This window comes from Azolla caroliniana, unplaced genomic scaffold, assembly GCF_043228905.1.
Source record: "Azolla caroliniana isolate FFs.n. ecotype wild unplaced genomic scaffold, voAzoCaro1.0.p SCAF_5, whole genome shotgun sequence".
NCBI lineage: Eukaryota > Viridiplantae > Streptophyta > Polypodiopsida > Salviniales > Salviniaceae > Azolla > Azolla caroliniana.
This window is the reverse complement of record NW_028230440.1, coordinates 14,295,571-14,308,393: the sequence shown is the minus strand read 5'-3', so window position 1 is coordinate 14,308,393 and position 12,823 is coordinate 14,295,571. Positions and strand designations below refer to the sequence as shown.

Below are 12,823 nucleotides of genomic sequence, written 5' to 3'. Positions count from 1 at the left end.
AGAGCTCAAGAATATCAATCCGTTTTCTTAGAGCTGCAATACTTGAAAGAGAAGTTCCTTGCTTTGGAACAAGAAAATCAATGGCTGGTGGGGGATCTTCAACAAATCTCCTTAGAAAAGCAGCAGACGCTACAACAACATGGGGGACTAGCGATACGCGTGCAACAACTCGAAGCAACCTTAGTAGCGATGCAACAATAAGGACCCAGTACACAAGGGATTCATAAAGAACCCAAGATCGGCCTTCCCATGAAATTCGATGGAATGCGATCGTAGTTTAGAGGATTCCTTAATTAGGTACGATTATTCATTCAAATGCATCCTTCTCGATATCCCACCGATGCATCACAAGTGGCACTAGTAGGCACTCTACTTAGTAGCATGGCTTTGGCATGGTTCACCCCCCTGTTAGAAAAAAGCTCTCCCTTGTTAAATAATTTCAAAGAGTTTATTACCGAGTTTAAAGCTTGTTTTGGAGATACTGACTATGTTAGAACAACAACCAACAAAATCTGAAGATTACGCCAAGGTGAGCGGCCGACCTCGGCTTACGCTGCGGATTTCCGTCTTCTCGCTATCGATATTTCCTGGGATGACCAGGCACTAATGGAGCAATTTTGTTTTGGCCTACGTAATGATGTTAAATATTTACTCTTAACTTTCCCCGAGGAGCCAAAGTCATTGACAAAAGCAATCAGTCATGTGGTGTGATGCGATAATCATCTCTTCGAACGATGTTTGGAACGTCAGTTCCAAATGCCACAGACAAGATCGGAGCCCACCTACGCTTCAATCGTAACAAAGCCTTTCCCAAGGGAGTCATTCAATACGTCTCCAACAAATACTCCGACTCCAATGGAAATCGACACCACATGTCGCCACGAACCACTATCGGAAGAAGAAAAGCAGCGACGCAGGGCAAATCGATTGTGTCTTTATTGCGGTGGACCGGGGCATATTGCAGTGAACTACCCCCATCGGCCGAAAAGGCAGGTAAATCAAATAACCGCTAGTACTAATAGTACTAAAGTTGAGTCTATTCCTCTAGGTGTGTCTGATAGTCCTAATAGCCCAAGCCTTTCAAACAAATTTGAAATCCTTAGTCAACTAGAAGAAGAGTTAAACGATTAAGTCTAGCCAAAATAGGAGCCGTTTGGTTGGACAACCCTAGATCTGTGCAACCCATTAGTGGTTCCATTTCCTCTAAGCAAGTTAGCAATGTGTTCTTAGCTCAAGTAATGGTTAGTACTAAAAGTACTCCTCCAGTACATGTCTTAGGACTCTAAGAGTCCGGAGCCAACTCTTGCTTCATGGATAGAAATTTTGCCCAAGCTCATCAGATTTCCCTAAAGAAACTCCCATGTCCAGCCTTTGTAGTAGTCATTGATGGTCGTCCCATTGCTTCCGGGAATATTATAGAAGAGTAGGAACCCGTTAATATTGTCCCAGATAACTTAACGTGTGTAGTATCATTTAATATAATTAGTATCCCAGAACATCCTATTGTTTTGGGATTACCATGGTTCGAATTACATAACCCAGCCATAGATTGGAGAACAAGAGAAATACGGTGTCGACAAACCCGAGGATCTACTCATAAGATTGCAACCATTTCGCTACATCAGTTGCGTGAGGAAGGACGCAAGGAAGAAATGTTTCTCTTCGCAATATCAGTAAACCCCTCTAGTATCAATAAAGAGGAGTCCACCGTTCAACTTCCAGAGAAGTATCGTCATTATGCCAATGTGTTCGATAAAGTACGAGCTAATACGCTTCCTCACCATCGACCGTATGATTGCCCCATCGATTTACAATCGGGAAAAGAGCCACCATGGGGACAGATCTACAATTTGTCAGCAATCGAGCTAGAAGTCCTTCGAGCCTATATAGAGGAGAATTTGGCAAATGGTTTCATTCGACATTCGAAATCTCCAGCCGACACACCCATTTTCTTCGTCAAGAAAAAGGATGGATCACTTCGTCTCGCTGTAGATTACCATGGGTTGAATAAAGTCACCATCAGGAATAAGTAAGCACTTCCTCTTATCTCAAGTCTTTTAGAACGGATCAATGGTGCAAGGTTCTTCACAAAGATCGACTTACGAGGAGCGTATAACCTCGTACGGATCCGACCAGGAGATGAATGGAAGACTGTGTTTCGCACCAGATATGGGCACTTCGAGTATACGATCATGCCATTCGGCCTCACTAATGCGCCAACAATCTTCCAGCACATGGCAAATGATATATTCCGAGATCTCTTGGATGATTTTTTTATCATCTATTTGGATGATCTACTGGTTTATTCGAAGACCCAAGAAGAGCATGATTCTCATGTATTGTTAGTACTAAAATGACTTCGAGAACATGGTCTTTATGCAAAACTGGAAAAATGTAGTTTCGGGTGCAACTAGGTAGAATTTTTGGGATATGTCATTTCCTCGGAAGGCATCTCCATGGATCCAGCTAAGGTCAAAACGATGGTAGAGTGGCAGACTCCACGTTCGTTGCGAGATGTGCAATGCTTTTTAGGCTTTGCCAATTTTTACCGCAAGTTCATACAGGATTACTCAAAGCTTGTTCTGCCTCTCACATAACTTACTAGGAAGGGAAAATCATTCGTTTGGTCTGAAGAAGCGGACATTGCTTTTGAGAGTGTTAAGAAGGCATTTACATCAGCTCCTATTTTAGCTCATGTTGATCCAGAAAAACCATTCATCATTGAAGCAGACATGTCGGATTTCGCCTTGGGTAGCATTCTGTCTCAATTACTATTGCAGAATTATGAACTGTGAGATCGATCGACAATAAGCACAATTAAGTGTTCAAACAAGAAAAGTTGGCGGCACAGGCACAAGCAGAGATGGATACAAAAAGAATTAAGGCCATTGTGGAACGACAAACAAGTCAGTTAGAGAAAAGAATCGAAGATAGTTCGACAATACTATGGCGAGAATGGTCGACACAAGAGGTAGAATTGCAAACATTCAAGGCAGATTACGAAAATCGACAAAATACTGGCACGGGATTTTATAAGATGGACAAGTAGTGCATTAATAGGATTAGAGAAGATCTGACAGAAGATTTCTATGCGCAAGCCCAAGTCCTTTCTAAAGAGATCCGAAAGTTGCTGGAGGAATTCAATGATGATCAATTTCAATTCGCGATGGAACTTGAAGCATATGAAACAGTAAGGACGCAACCGACCAAGGAACAGTTGGATGAAGCCCAAATCGAACGTGTGATAATTAGTGATGCCGATGAGAATGAGGAACTTCCTAACGAGCAAAAGGAACGATAGCTAGCCAAAGAGCCAAGAGATAATCAGGAGTAGTCGAATGTTGCTAGAGAAGAACCACCAAAGTCAATCTAGAATGTCGAAGCCGAGCAATCGATATGAGAAGCTGAGGAGAATCAGTCAAGAGAGGAACAACAGCCGATCACCGACGGAGATAATGTCATAGAGGAGTTGATACAAGCTGAACCAGAGAAAAAGAAGAATCAAAATAAAGACAACGAGGAGCCAACTCAAGAAGAGCCGAGTATTTTGAATATTTTGGAAGATAATTGAAGGGTACTGTGGGTTCGACAAGCAAGGCACTATCCCATAAATTTTCCATGTGTTACCCTTAGGAGAAGAAAGATGACAAGGGGAAGCCGAATCAAACAATCAATAAGTTTATTAATTTTTGTTCTTTGAGTGTTTAACCGATTCGGTGGTGTAACCGACACAAACATCATATCATGTATTAGCCGATCCAACTGTAGTAAAATCTATTTGTGTTGATAGTCATTTAAACCATAACCAATCCAATTAGTTGTTATTTGTTGTGGTCTATTAGATCCATTCCTCCAATCACGATCCTTTGGGGAAGGGGTACTCAATGACCGAGTATCTAACTATGTTTCTAGAGAGTAAGAACACACCAATTACTAACTAGTTTTGAAAATGTAGGTCATGTCTTTTAACAAGTTATTAATTAGTTTTGAAAACATAGGTTCATGTCTTATAATTACACATTAAATCAAGTAATTAATGAGTGTGAGACAAGTGTGCACCAAGTGAGGCTAGTTTTTGGTTCATCAATATGCCCAAGATTCATTAACGCCCTCTTTCTCTCATCCCACCAACCATAAGTTATTACCCCACATAATCCCTAGAACAATTAATCAGCAAAGTAAACACCATCATAGGTTAAGGGTCAAAGTAACAATAAACTTAAATTTATAAATCAAATTATATGAATTAATTTAATTTCATCATCTGGCCATTCAATCCAAACCTTAGTAGCTACATAACAACTTTTGAGTACAATTGCTATTTTATGCTAAACTTTAAGATTCATTGTGCGACTTTGTATCTTGTTCATTAAGTTTAATCTTCCCTGGGTTCCTTTTTGTTGCATATAAGGACCTCCATACTGGCTCAACTTGTTGCTTTTCTAGAAACCATGTTGTAATCAGATGAAAGGTTTGGTACAGGCAGGGGGGATTCAAAGATCTTCTAAGGGAAATACAAGCATATTTTGCTATAGTTTGCTCTATGAATCAACCAATGCTAGTAAAACTTATCTTTCTAGGGATCCCTCTTACATCAAGAGTCTCTTTTCCTATCATGACGTAAGTAAACTTGCTTACATGCATTCCATATACTGACCAAGATCTAAAATATTATGAACGAGCACAAATTTGACAAGCCAAACACAAAGACATGAAATTATTCGCCTTAAAAGAATAATTTAACCACATTTATAAGTTTCTATCATTTTCCAACATATTCCTAACACGTCTTCGTAACCTTTGAAGCCCCCCTTCGCTCTCTTGAGATTGTTGGGAGGCATTACCTTCATGAAGGGGAGGGTGATTCTCTTGGCTTGTATCACGAAACATCGGTGGTAGATATGCAGACAAGTGCACTGATGGACCTCCTAAAATCCATAGCAAGACTGAACCAAAGGAATTTAAAGCTGCAACTGGAGGCAGTGTTCTTTCTGTGGATGTATCAAGGCTATCCTGCCCAATATTAGTGTCTTGAGTGCTTGGTGAATCTACCACATGGCTCATCATAGCACTACTACCATCCCCTTGACTACCATCACCAACATGTCGATTGGATTCTACTACAGCATTGTTGCTACTATTCAAGTGATCTAACCATATTTGATCAACAGCACTGTCTGTCCACACCTGTGAGGACTCAGATCTCCGTAAGTGGCGCAGAAAGCTTAGGTTCCTCGGATTTTCCTCAATCCCGTTATGTTGTACTGACGTGGCCAAATTAGTAGTCTGTGTGGTGGGTTCAAACCCTGCTGGAGTTACTCCTGAAACATGCAAAGTAGATGTGATAATGGCTGATGATGTGATCTGCACACCAGGCTGCTGGAAGAATGTCCTCGCCCTCATAAATCTCTGTAAAGCTGGTACCTGTAACATATTATCCCACCTTTGAAAATAGAAGATTTAGGTCTCACGGCACCCAAATGTCCACATGACATACACCTCAGTAATCTTTGTTTTTTATTCGATGAAAACCATCCACTAATAGCTGGAATATTTCTATTAAAATTATATATTAAATTGAAAAACCGTTGGTGCTAACCTCAAAGTGATTCCAGAAGTACAAAACTAGATGTTGCATAAATGCAGCAGTTGTAGAGAATGCTAAGTAGGAAAATCCTGACAAATTTATCAAAATCATGTCAACTAACAAGAAATACATTAGAAAAAAGGACACTTTGTAAAGAACATCTCATCGAGAAATCTAGGTAGGGAAATCAAATGTCAACATCATGTGAGAATGCTAGGTGGGGAAATCATGCTAAAATGATGCTGATAATGTTAACTAACAAGAAATATATTAGGAAGAAAACTTCACAACAGACTACTTACCATACTCATAAGAGAAAAAGTAAATATGGAAAATCATGAAGTATAAAAAGAAGAATCTTGGAAAATATTGCATCGACACCGGTGTCCGTACACTGTACACAAAGAACCCAGTTAGCAAGTCAAAATAAAAATCTATATTAATATAAAAAACATCACATATAAAACCTGATCATTGTAAACAATTCGCACAGCCAGACCAAGGTAAGAACCATAAAAGCCAACAGCTGGTCTTCATAAAACTCGAATAAGAAAAAGAGGATCCCAATCATTATCTGCAAAATCAAGCACAATATCCATGTGTAATTTATACAAAATGAATCCTTATGTGACTATCGGCCTTGATGCCTTCTGCTTGAAACCTAATTCAAATATGAAACAGATGGATATAGAGGATCATTAATCGCTCGTGTATAATCAATGCATACTTCAAACACTAAACAGAGACCTATAAGGACAACATGCATATGTTTCATCACCACTTCTATCCATTGTACCAAACTACTTGTTTATGGGATTGACTTCTTGTTACTATTTTCTTTAGTACTCTTATCCATCCTTTATAGCAGCATATATGATATGATTGTAGCATTGGTCTCAGAGGTCAATTTAGCATTTTATATTGTTAATATTGCATCTCATTTCCTCACTGTCAACGCTAAGAAAGTTGTGATGGTGCTTTGTGGATGAGATATTTGAGGCATATTGTTGTCAAACAAATTCTGTCACTTGAGTTCTAGCAAGAACAGTCCCAAACACCATTGGTCTTCATTATCCATTACTTCAGGTAGTGGGCCCAAGCCTTGCTTGACAAGACAAGAGTATCTCCCTCTTATTTCATAAAAACCGGACAAATGGCAAATATAATGTGTATCCAACGACCTACATAGAGAGTGCCTTATCATCAAATGGGGATAATGCATTTATACTTATGCCATGTACCTGGAACAATTCTTGCATCTCAGCATACCAACAAATAATTATCTCCATGTTCAACCAGTTTTTGATGACATAAGTGCCAATCTTGAGTAATTTTGCTTAGGGAGCTTCCAAATTTCTTGGATAATATCAATCACCAATTAGCATAATGCCCCAGTCACTATTGGGGCTGCTCTCATTTCTGCTCAGGGCATTGATGCTTTCCTTTTTATAATGCCAGCAATCATCAAGACAAGAGGTTTCTCCAAATCTGTTCAGTTATGAGCCCTATGAAGCTTGGTCCCCAAATTTTGACTTCTTATAGAAGATTAGGTATTGCAAGTATATCAAACGACAATTTAGTTTGTGGTTCTTGGAATTGTATACGTGCATGTTGTCTTTCAAGTGCACAAATGGTTGTATACCCATGCAAAAGTTGAGCAAAGGTGACAGAGAACTGAGGCCCAATGAATGTTACTCCTATAGGTGTAGGATCATGTGTATGCCACCATTTCCTTTTCCAAAAAGAATTCTGCTTCTGCTCTTGTCACCCATTCTTGAGTGGTGTTAAACACCATCACTTTAAGTTTATCAGAGTTTACTGCCACATCTTTGTCTATACAAATGATTTTAAAGCATTTTACATGTTTTTGTAGTCTCTCAACAAAGTCACGGATCAACAAAACGTCATCTTCACGGAAAAATATTGATATGGATAACCCTGTCAGGCATGCTCCTGAACCACTTAATTCTCTTCATATAATTAGATATATCATCTATATAATGACTAAAATAGTGGGTGTGATAGTGGGCATCTTTGTTTTACTCCAATTATGCAAGGCACAACCTCTGACAACCCAATAAGATAGCACACTCCCAGATACTGCTTCATATAATGCATACATTCCCTATTGCATATACACCAGGATACAACGGGCTTCTAGTCACTGCATGAACTGAACACGGACAACAGTGGGTTCTCCTTTTATTGCCTCTTCCCTCAATAAGGCCTTGAAGGGTCAATATGTAATCAAAATTGCAAGCACCTTTAGGATCAAATCATATGGTTTACCAAGCAATAGCCAACCATGATAGTCTTATAATTTCTAGGTATCATGAGATCTCCACACATGAATATCCGTACACATATAAGTAGCTCTATTAAAGATGAATGCGAAATACGCGAGACCAAGGAATTGTGGTATAGATCAAATACTCTCCTACCAATTCATCATGATGTTGGGCATTTCCACATTCTAACTGATCAAAGGCATCTCTCACCTTCTGTGTAGTAAAAGGTGGATTCATATGGGTGTGAGCTATGTGGGTGGGGGACGAGAGGCTGTGTTCAGGATGTCGTAGAAAGAAAGATATATATTAACATCTTTTAATAGGGCAAAATGGCCTATGAGACCAAACAAGAGATTGCATCGTAAGTCTTGTCTTGTCTTTGAGAACAACAAATCGAAATAAAATAAATATTATTAAGTAGACAAAAAAGTAAATAAGATACAAGAGACTAAAGAATCTTGTTATCTGCACATGTCTTCAAAAGATCGCTAGCATAGATCAATCCAGAATGGAGAGTACATTTGCATATTCAAGCAAAAAACCAGAGATAAAATATGATGAGCTAAGGAGAGAAACTTACTGGGACAAAAACCAAGGATTCAATAACATGTACAAAAATCAGGCGGAAGGTTGGTAACCGGTGTCGAGCGTGGTATTGAAGCTGAACTGCATGTATTGGGACGAGGTTTACAATCATGGGGATAAATTGAGATAATGGCATTATAAGATAGAACATTACCAGTGAATTTGAGCATGCGAGCTTGAGTTTCCCGGAGAGTGAAAGAAACAGACATAGTTGTTGTGAAGAACACAAATAGAGACATAAGAAGAACTCCACATTTGGAAATGACATATCCTGCAAAGAAAAAAGTATGGTTCAGTGGGAGATTGAGCCATTGTGTGCGTTCATACAGAAGCTGATGGACAGACCTCGTCACAAATTTTTCTTTATGCACCTGTGTCAACCTCATTAACTATTTTCCATATTAACAAAGCATAAGGTGACCTTGGAAACTGCTTGGAGTGCCCCTTGCTTCTTGGGGATAGTTCAGATCATATAGTTCCTTTGTTTGATAGTTGTACAAGTAGCCTAAATTTTGAAATAAGAGAGCATTAAGCATCCTAAAGACAAGTTAAAATAATCTCTACCAGAGCTCACATAAAGGAAAAATTACCTTCCCCTACTGCTTCCAATAAACTATTCATGAGAATTGTATCATATCCAACAAGACTATTTATCAATAATTGTTGCCATCTGTGAGAGACAACCATCAAAGATTAAAAATGCATTTGAATAAGTATAATCAGAGCCCTATTTATGTAATCACAAAAATATTCAATTACCTATTTCCAAAACAGGAATTTCGAGCAGACATGCTTATGTTCATTGTGTGCACATTGTGCCGAGACTTGGCATCTTCAGGTAGCAGCAAATAACCCTGAAACATATCAAGAAATCAAAAGATTATCTTTACAGAAAAACTTTCAAATGGAATGTATCTATGATGAGCAAGGTTACAATGACTAAGCCTGCATCCAATGCTATCAATCTTTTACTTGCAATTAAAAATCCAAAGAAATATATTTTCTGGAATCTGTAAGTCCATAGAGCATAAACCTACAGACCAATCACCCCAAAATAAACGTGTACAATGGGCATGATATAAGATGTGGTTTCTCCACTGTTTCCCTAAATATTCCACCTTAGAAATTCCCAGCATTTGTTTCTACTCAAATAACAGAAGCCATGGTTTAGGAAGTCCTAAGTTACAGAAATGTCAACCAAACCAGATCTCATTGCCAGAAATTTACTTCTCAGATAACAATAGTTAATCATATGAAACAATTTATGTATAGGTTATCTAAACATTGCAAACCACATTATACTGCTTTAGACTGGACATTATTCCTCAGAACACAAGAATCTGTAAGCAACAAGAAGAATATTCGGATATGAGAACAAGTCCGCTGAATGACCTTACCCTTTGCACACTAAACATATATACCGGTTCAAAAGCATCATTTGCTCCCTCAACTGCAAAAATTATAGAAGATCAATGACTTCGACATCACAATTTAGTATCTAGCATTAATACAAAATAATAAAATCATCATGCAGTTCATTCATTGAGTAGTACACTATGTATTCAGCATTATACCCAGGTAGGCCTAAAGGTTCCAAGATATAATAGATTCTAAACATGTATATGATATCCTTTAGAAACAACTCAATGAAAGAACAGGAATGTTCACATAACAGCCCTCCAGAAACAGTTCTGGCTACTTGATTATCCTGAACATCTCGGTAAAGGGGCTCACGTCCTTGTCATCTCTAGGTCAAGCTAAAACAAACCACCAAATTCCAATGTCCACAACATCGTATGCATGAACTTGCATGCTTCTGCTTCAGAATCCCTTTCCTACACCAATGCTTCTGGATCATAGGTAAGGAGAAACTTAAGAGATGAAAAGATGAAGAGAGAGAAAAGCTGGTTCCACACATTAGGAAGAGATTTTAACTTGAAGCTAGACATGGCAACATTAGACCACGAACTGAATGAATGGTTTGTAAAGAATGGGCTGGTTATAGAGAAGCCACAAAGGTTCACCACAGAAATCAGGTACAAGTGCATGAATTAATGGGATGGAAATAACGTATAACATGCATTAAACTTATGCCATATATAGCTCCATTAACATGCACATATATTTTTCTGTTTCTACCAGAGGCATTGTAAGCCAGATGACATAGATTACTTAATGAAGATGTAAATTTCATTTTCATCAAATGTCCATTACATGCTTTTTTAATTTCACCCAAATATTTTTTTTCTCAAGTTCCAAGTTGCTTCGAAAATTGTCATGCATTATAGAGTTGAAAGAAAGTGTATTTCCAAAGAAAAGAATGCAAAACAACTGAATCACACATCTAAGGGTCATAAATTAATGCCATGAATATAGGGACCACCTGATGCATGATCTTTCTGGCTGAATGCATGAGATCCATCCGAGAATAGTAACTCTCTTCCAGCATTCCTCTGCAATTTCAAAAAACTGTTCATTTGCATACTCATACCAACTTGTTAGATATCCTTTGAAGCAGTGTGTTCCCTACCCAAAATTTTGCGAATCTTCTTGCTACATCGCCAACTTTTGCAAGCCATGTGGCACTGTACAACGTCCAACTATCCCACAGCTGTAATAAAGCTGCCTCTCTCTCAGCATCACTATCCATACTACCATCTGCATCACCAACTTTTGTGCAATCGCCTACAACATGAGTACCTGGTGCAGCAGTCTTCCTCCAAATGCCTCTTAAACCACATGATAAGAACCAACGCAACCAAGATCTCCCCGTCAGAATTGATATATTCACTCGCTGTGAAGCTGATGATTGTGTATCTGCATATATGTCATCCAATGACTCACTAAATGTCTTTTTCGACCATAGTCCATGCTCAACCATCTGCTTAGAGTAAACAACAGTTTGTTGCTGAATTAAATTCAAAACCAACCACAATAGAGAGCACGTATTCAACCCACCTTGATTTGCAAAAGATCAGCTTCAGCAACCTGATCACCTGATAACTCTTTTGCACACCCAGCCTAAGTATTTCAGAAAGGCAATGTTTCATTAAGAAAATCAAGTAACACAGTTTTCAAGCTACACTTCTCAAAAACAATCGACAAACTTGACTTACCAAAGAAGTGTTTTCCAAACAATTTTGTTATATGATTTTCTTAATGTTTTTCATTAGGAAAAACAATATAACATATTTTTCAAACTAAGCTTCTAAAAACAGTAGACTGGCCTGACTTACCTTCAAGGAAGTGCTCACAAAAAAAGTAAAAACTATGAAATTTGAGAAAAAACCAATCCTAAGCATACCTGGGACACAAAGTTCATATGCATCACAGCTAGCAGTGTTAGCAACAAAATGGCCACAATTAAGCAGAGGTGCTCCAGGAAGCCTCTGAGTCTGGGGCTGATAAGTTGTGCAAGCATTCCTGAAAGGCGGGTATGTACTCGTAGAAACGTCTGCTCCGGATCCATCTCCAACTTTGAATATATATGTCTGTGTGTGTGTGTGTCTCTGCCGATGCCCAAAATAATCTAACCTACCATAATTGCTCTCTCATTAACTTATATATGTAAAGTATGTGTAATTTATGTGCTGCATACATACATGCTTTTGCCAAATACCAAACAATCGAAAATATCACAATTTCTCCCTTGTTCCATTAATTCGATATGTTATGTTGGGAATGCCAAACATATGTTCTGTCATTCGCTTTATATATGTGTATGCGTGTATGTGTGTGTATGTAAGTATGTAATGTGCCGAGGCCAAACAATCCAACCTACAACAATGTCCTTGTTCGTTTATATATATGTAAGTAGCTCTTTTACAGATGCAGACAGCAATCTAACCTCTCATTCATTCATTCATTCATTCATTCATTGTTTCTTTCTTTACTTACCTCCTTTCGTTATTTCACTTTGTGGTATGATATGATCGGATCCGTTGCTTCACAGATGATGAGTGGATAGCATGACAGCTGAGCTTACCGAAAGAGGAAGGATCCGAGACAACTATTCTTCTGTTGGAAAAACTATTCCTGAAGGGGGGGGGGGGGGTCTCCGTGCCCTTCGGCTGATGCGTTTCCTGCTGAATTCTCTGCTGCTACAACACAAACATGTCTTTCGTCGTCTTCTTTATTATGCCCCCCAAATTCCATCTCAGAATTCATTATGTAATTAACTTTTATTTTACTTAATTACACAACAACAAGAATGAATGAATGAATGCCCACACTTTCTTACTTTCCATGCCCACCTCTTGTGTTGTTTCTTTTTTTTTGTGTGATAAGCTCACCCTACCAATCATCTTAGGTCTCGAGTTAGGACCTGGATTCATGACCCAACTTCCTCACCTCTCTATTACTC

At 38.6% G+C, this 12,823-nt stretch overlaps 1 protein-coding gene across 1 annotated transcript; it reads right to left on the bottom strand.

The window, feature by feature from the left end:
- Positions 1–4,708: 4,708 nt before the first annotated feature.
- Positions 4,709–12,520, bottom strand: LOC147864192 (S3 self-incompatibility locus-linked pollen protein). The gene is made up of 15 exons (XM_087319909.1): positions 12,358–12,520; positions 11,765–11,994; positions 11,419–11,481; positions 10,991–11,341; positions 10,844–10,913; positions 9,858–9,910; positions 9,220–9,314; positions 9,051–9,130; positions 8,882–8,965; positions 8,615–8,731; positions 8,456–8,541; positions 6,055–6,161; positions 5,890–5,981; positions 5,600–5,676; positions 4,709–5,424 (listed from the first exon to the last, which is right to left on the bottom strand). Exons 2-15 carry the CDS (start codon positions 11,927–11,929, stop codon positions 4,750–4,752), a joined length of 2,115 nt encoding a protein of 704 aa, XP_087176035.1. The 5' UTR covers positions 11,930–11,994; positions 12,358–12,520; the 3' UTR covers positions 4,709–4,749.
- Between the last annotated feature and the right edge of the window lie 303 nt (positions 12,521–12,823).

Bases quoted from the DNA above. Each gene is read 5' to 3' on its own strand.
- LOC147864192 (XM_087319909.1), bottom strand. From the start codon at position 11,929: ATGGATCCGGAGCAGACGTTTCTACGAGTACATACCCGCCTTTCAGGA. The intron at 11,342-11,418 runs GTGGGTTGAATA...TACTCTAAGCAG, and splicing joins CTGATCTTTTGCAAATCAAG to ATGGTTGAGCATGGACTATG. The intron at 5,982-6,054 runs GTTTTATATGTG...CTTTGTGTACAG, and splicing joins GAATTGTTTACAATGATCAG to TGTACGGACACCGGTGTCGA.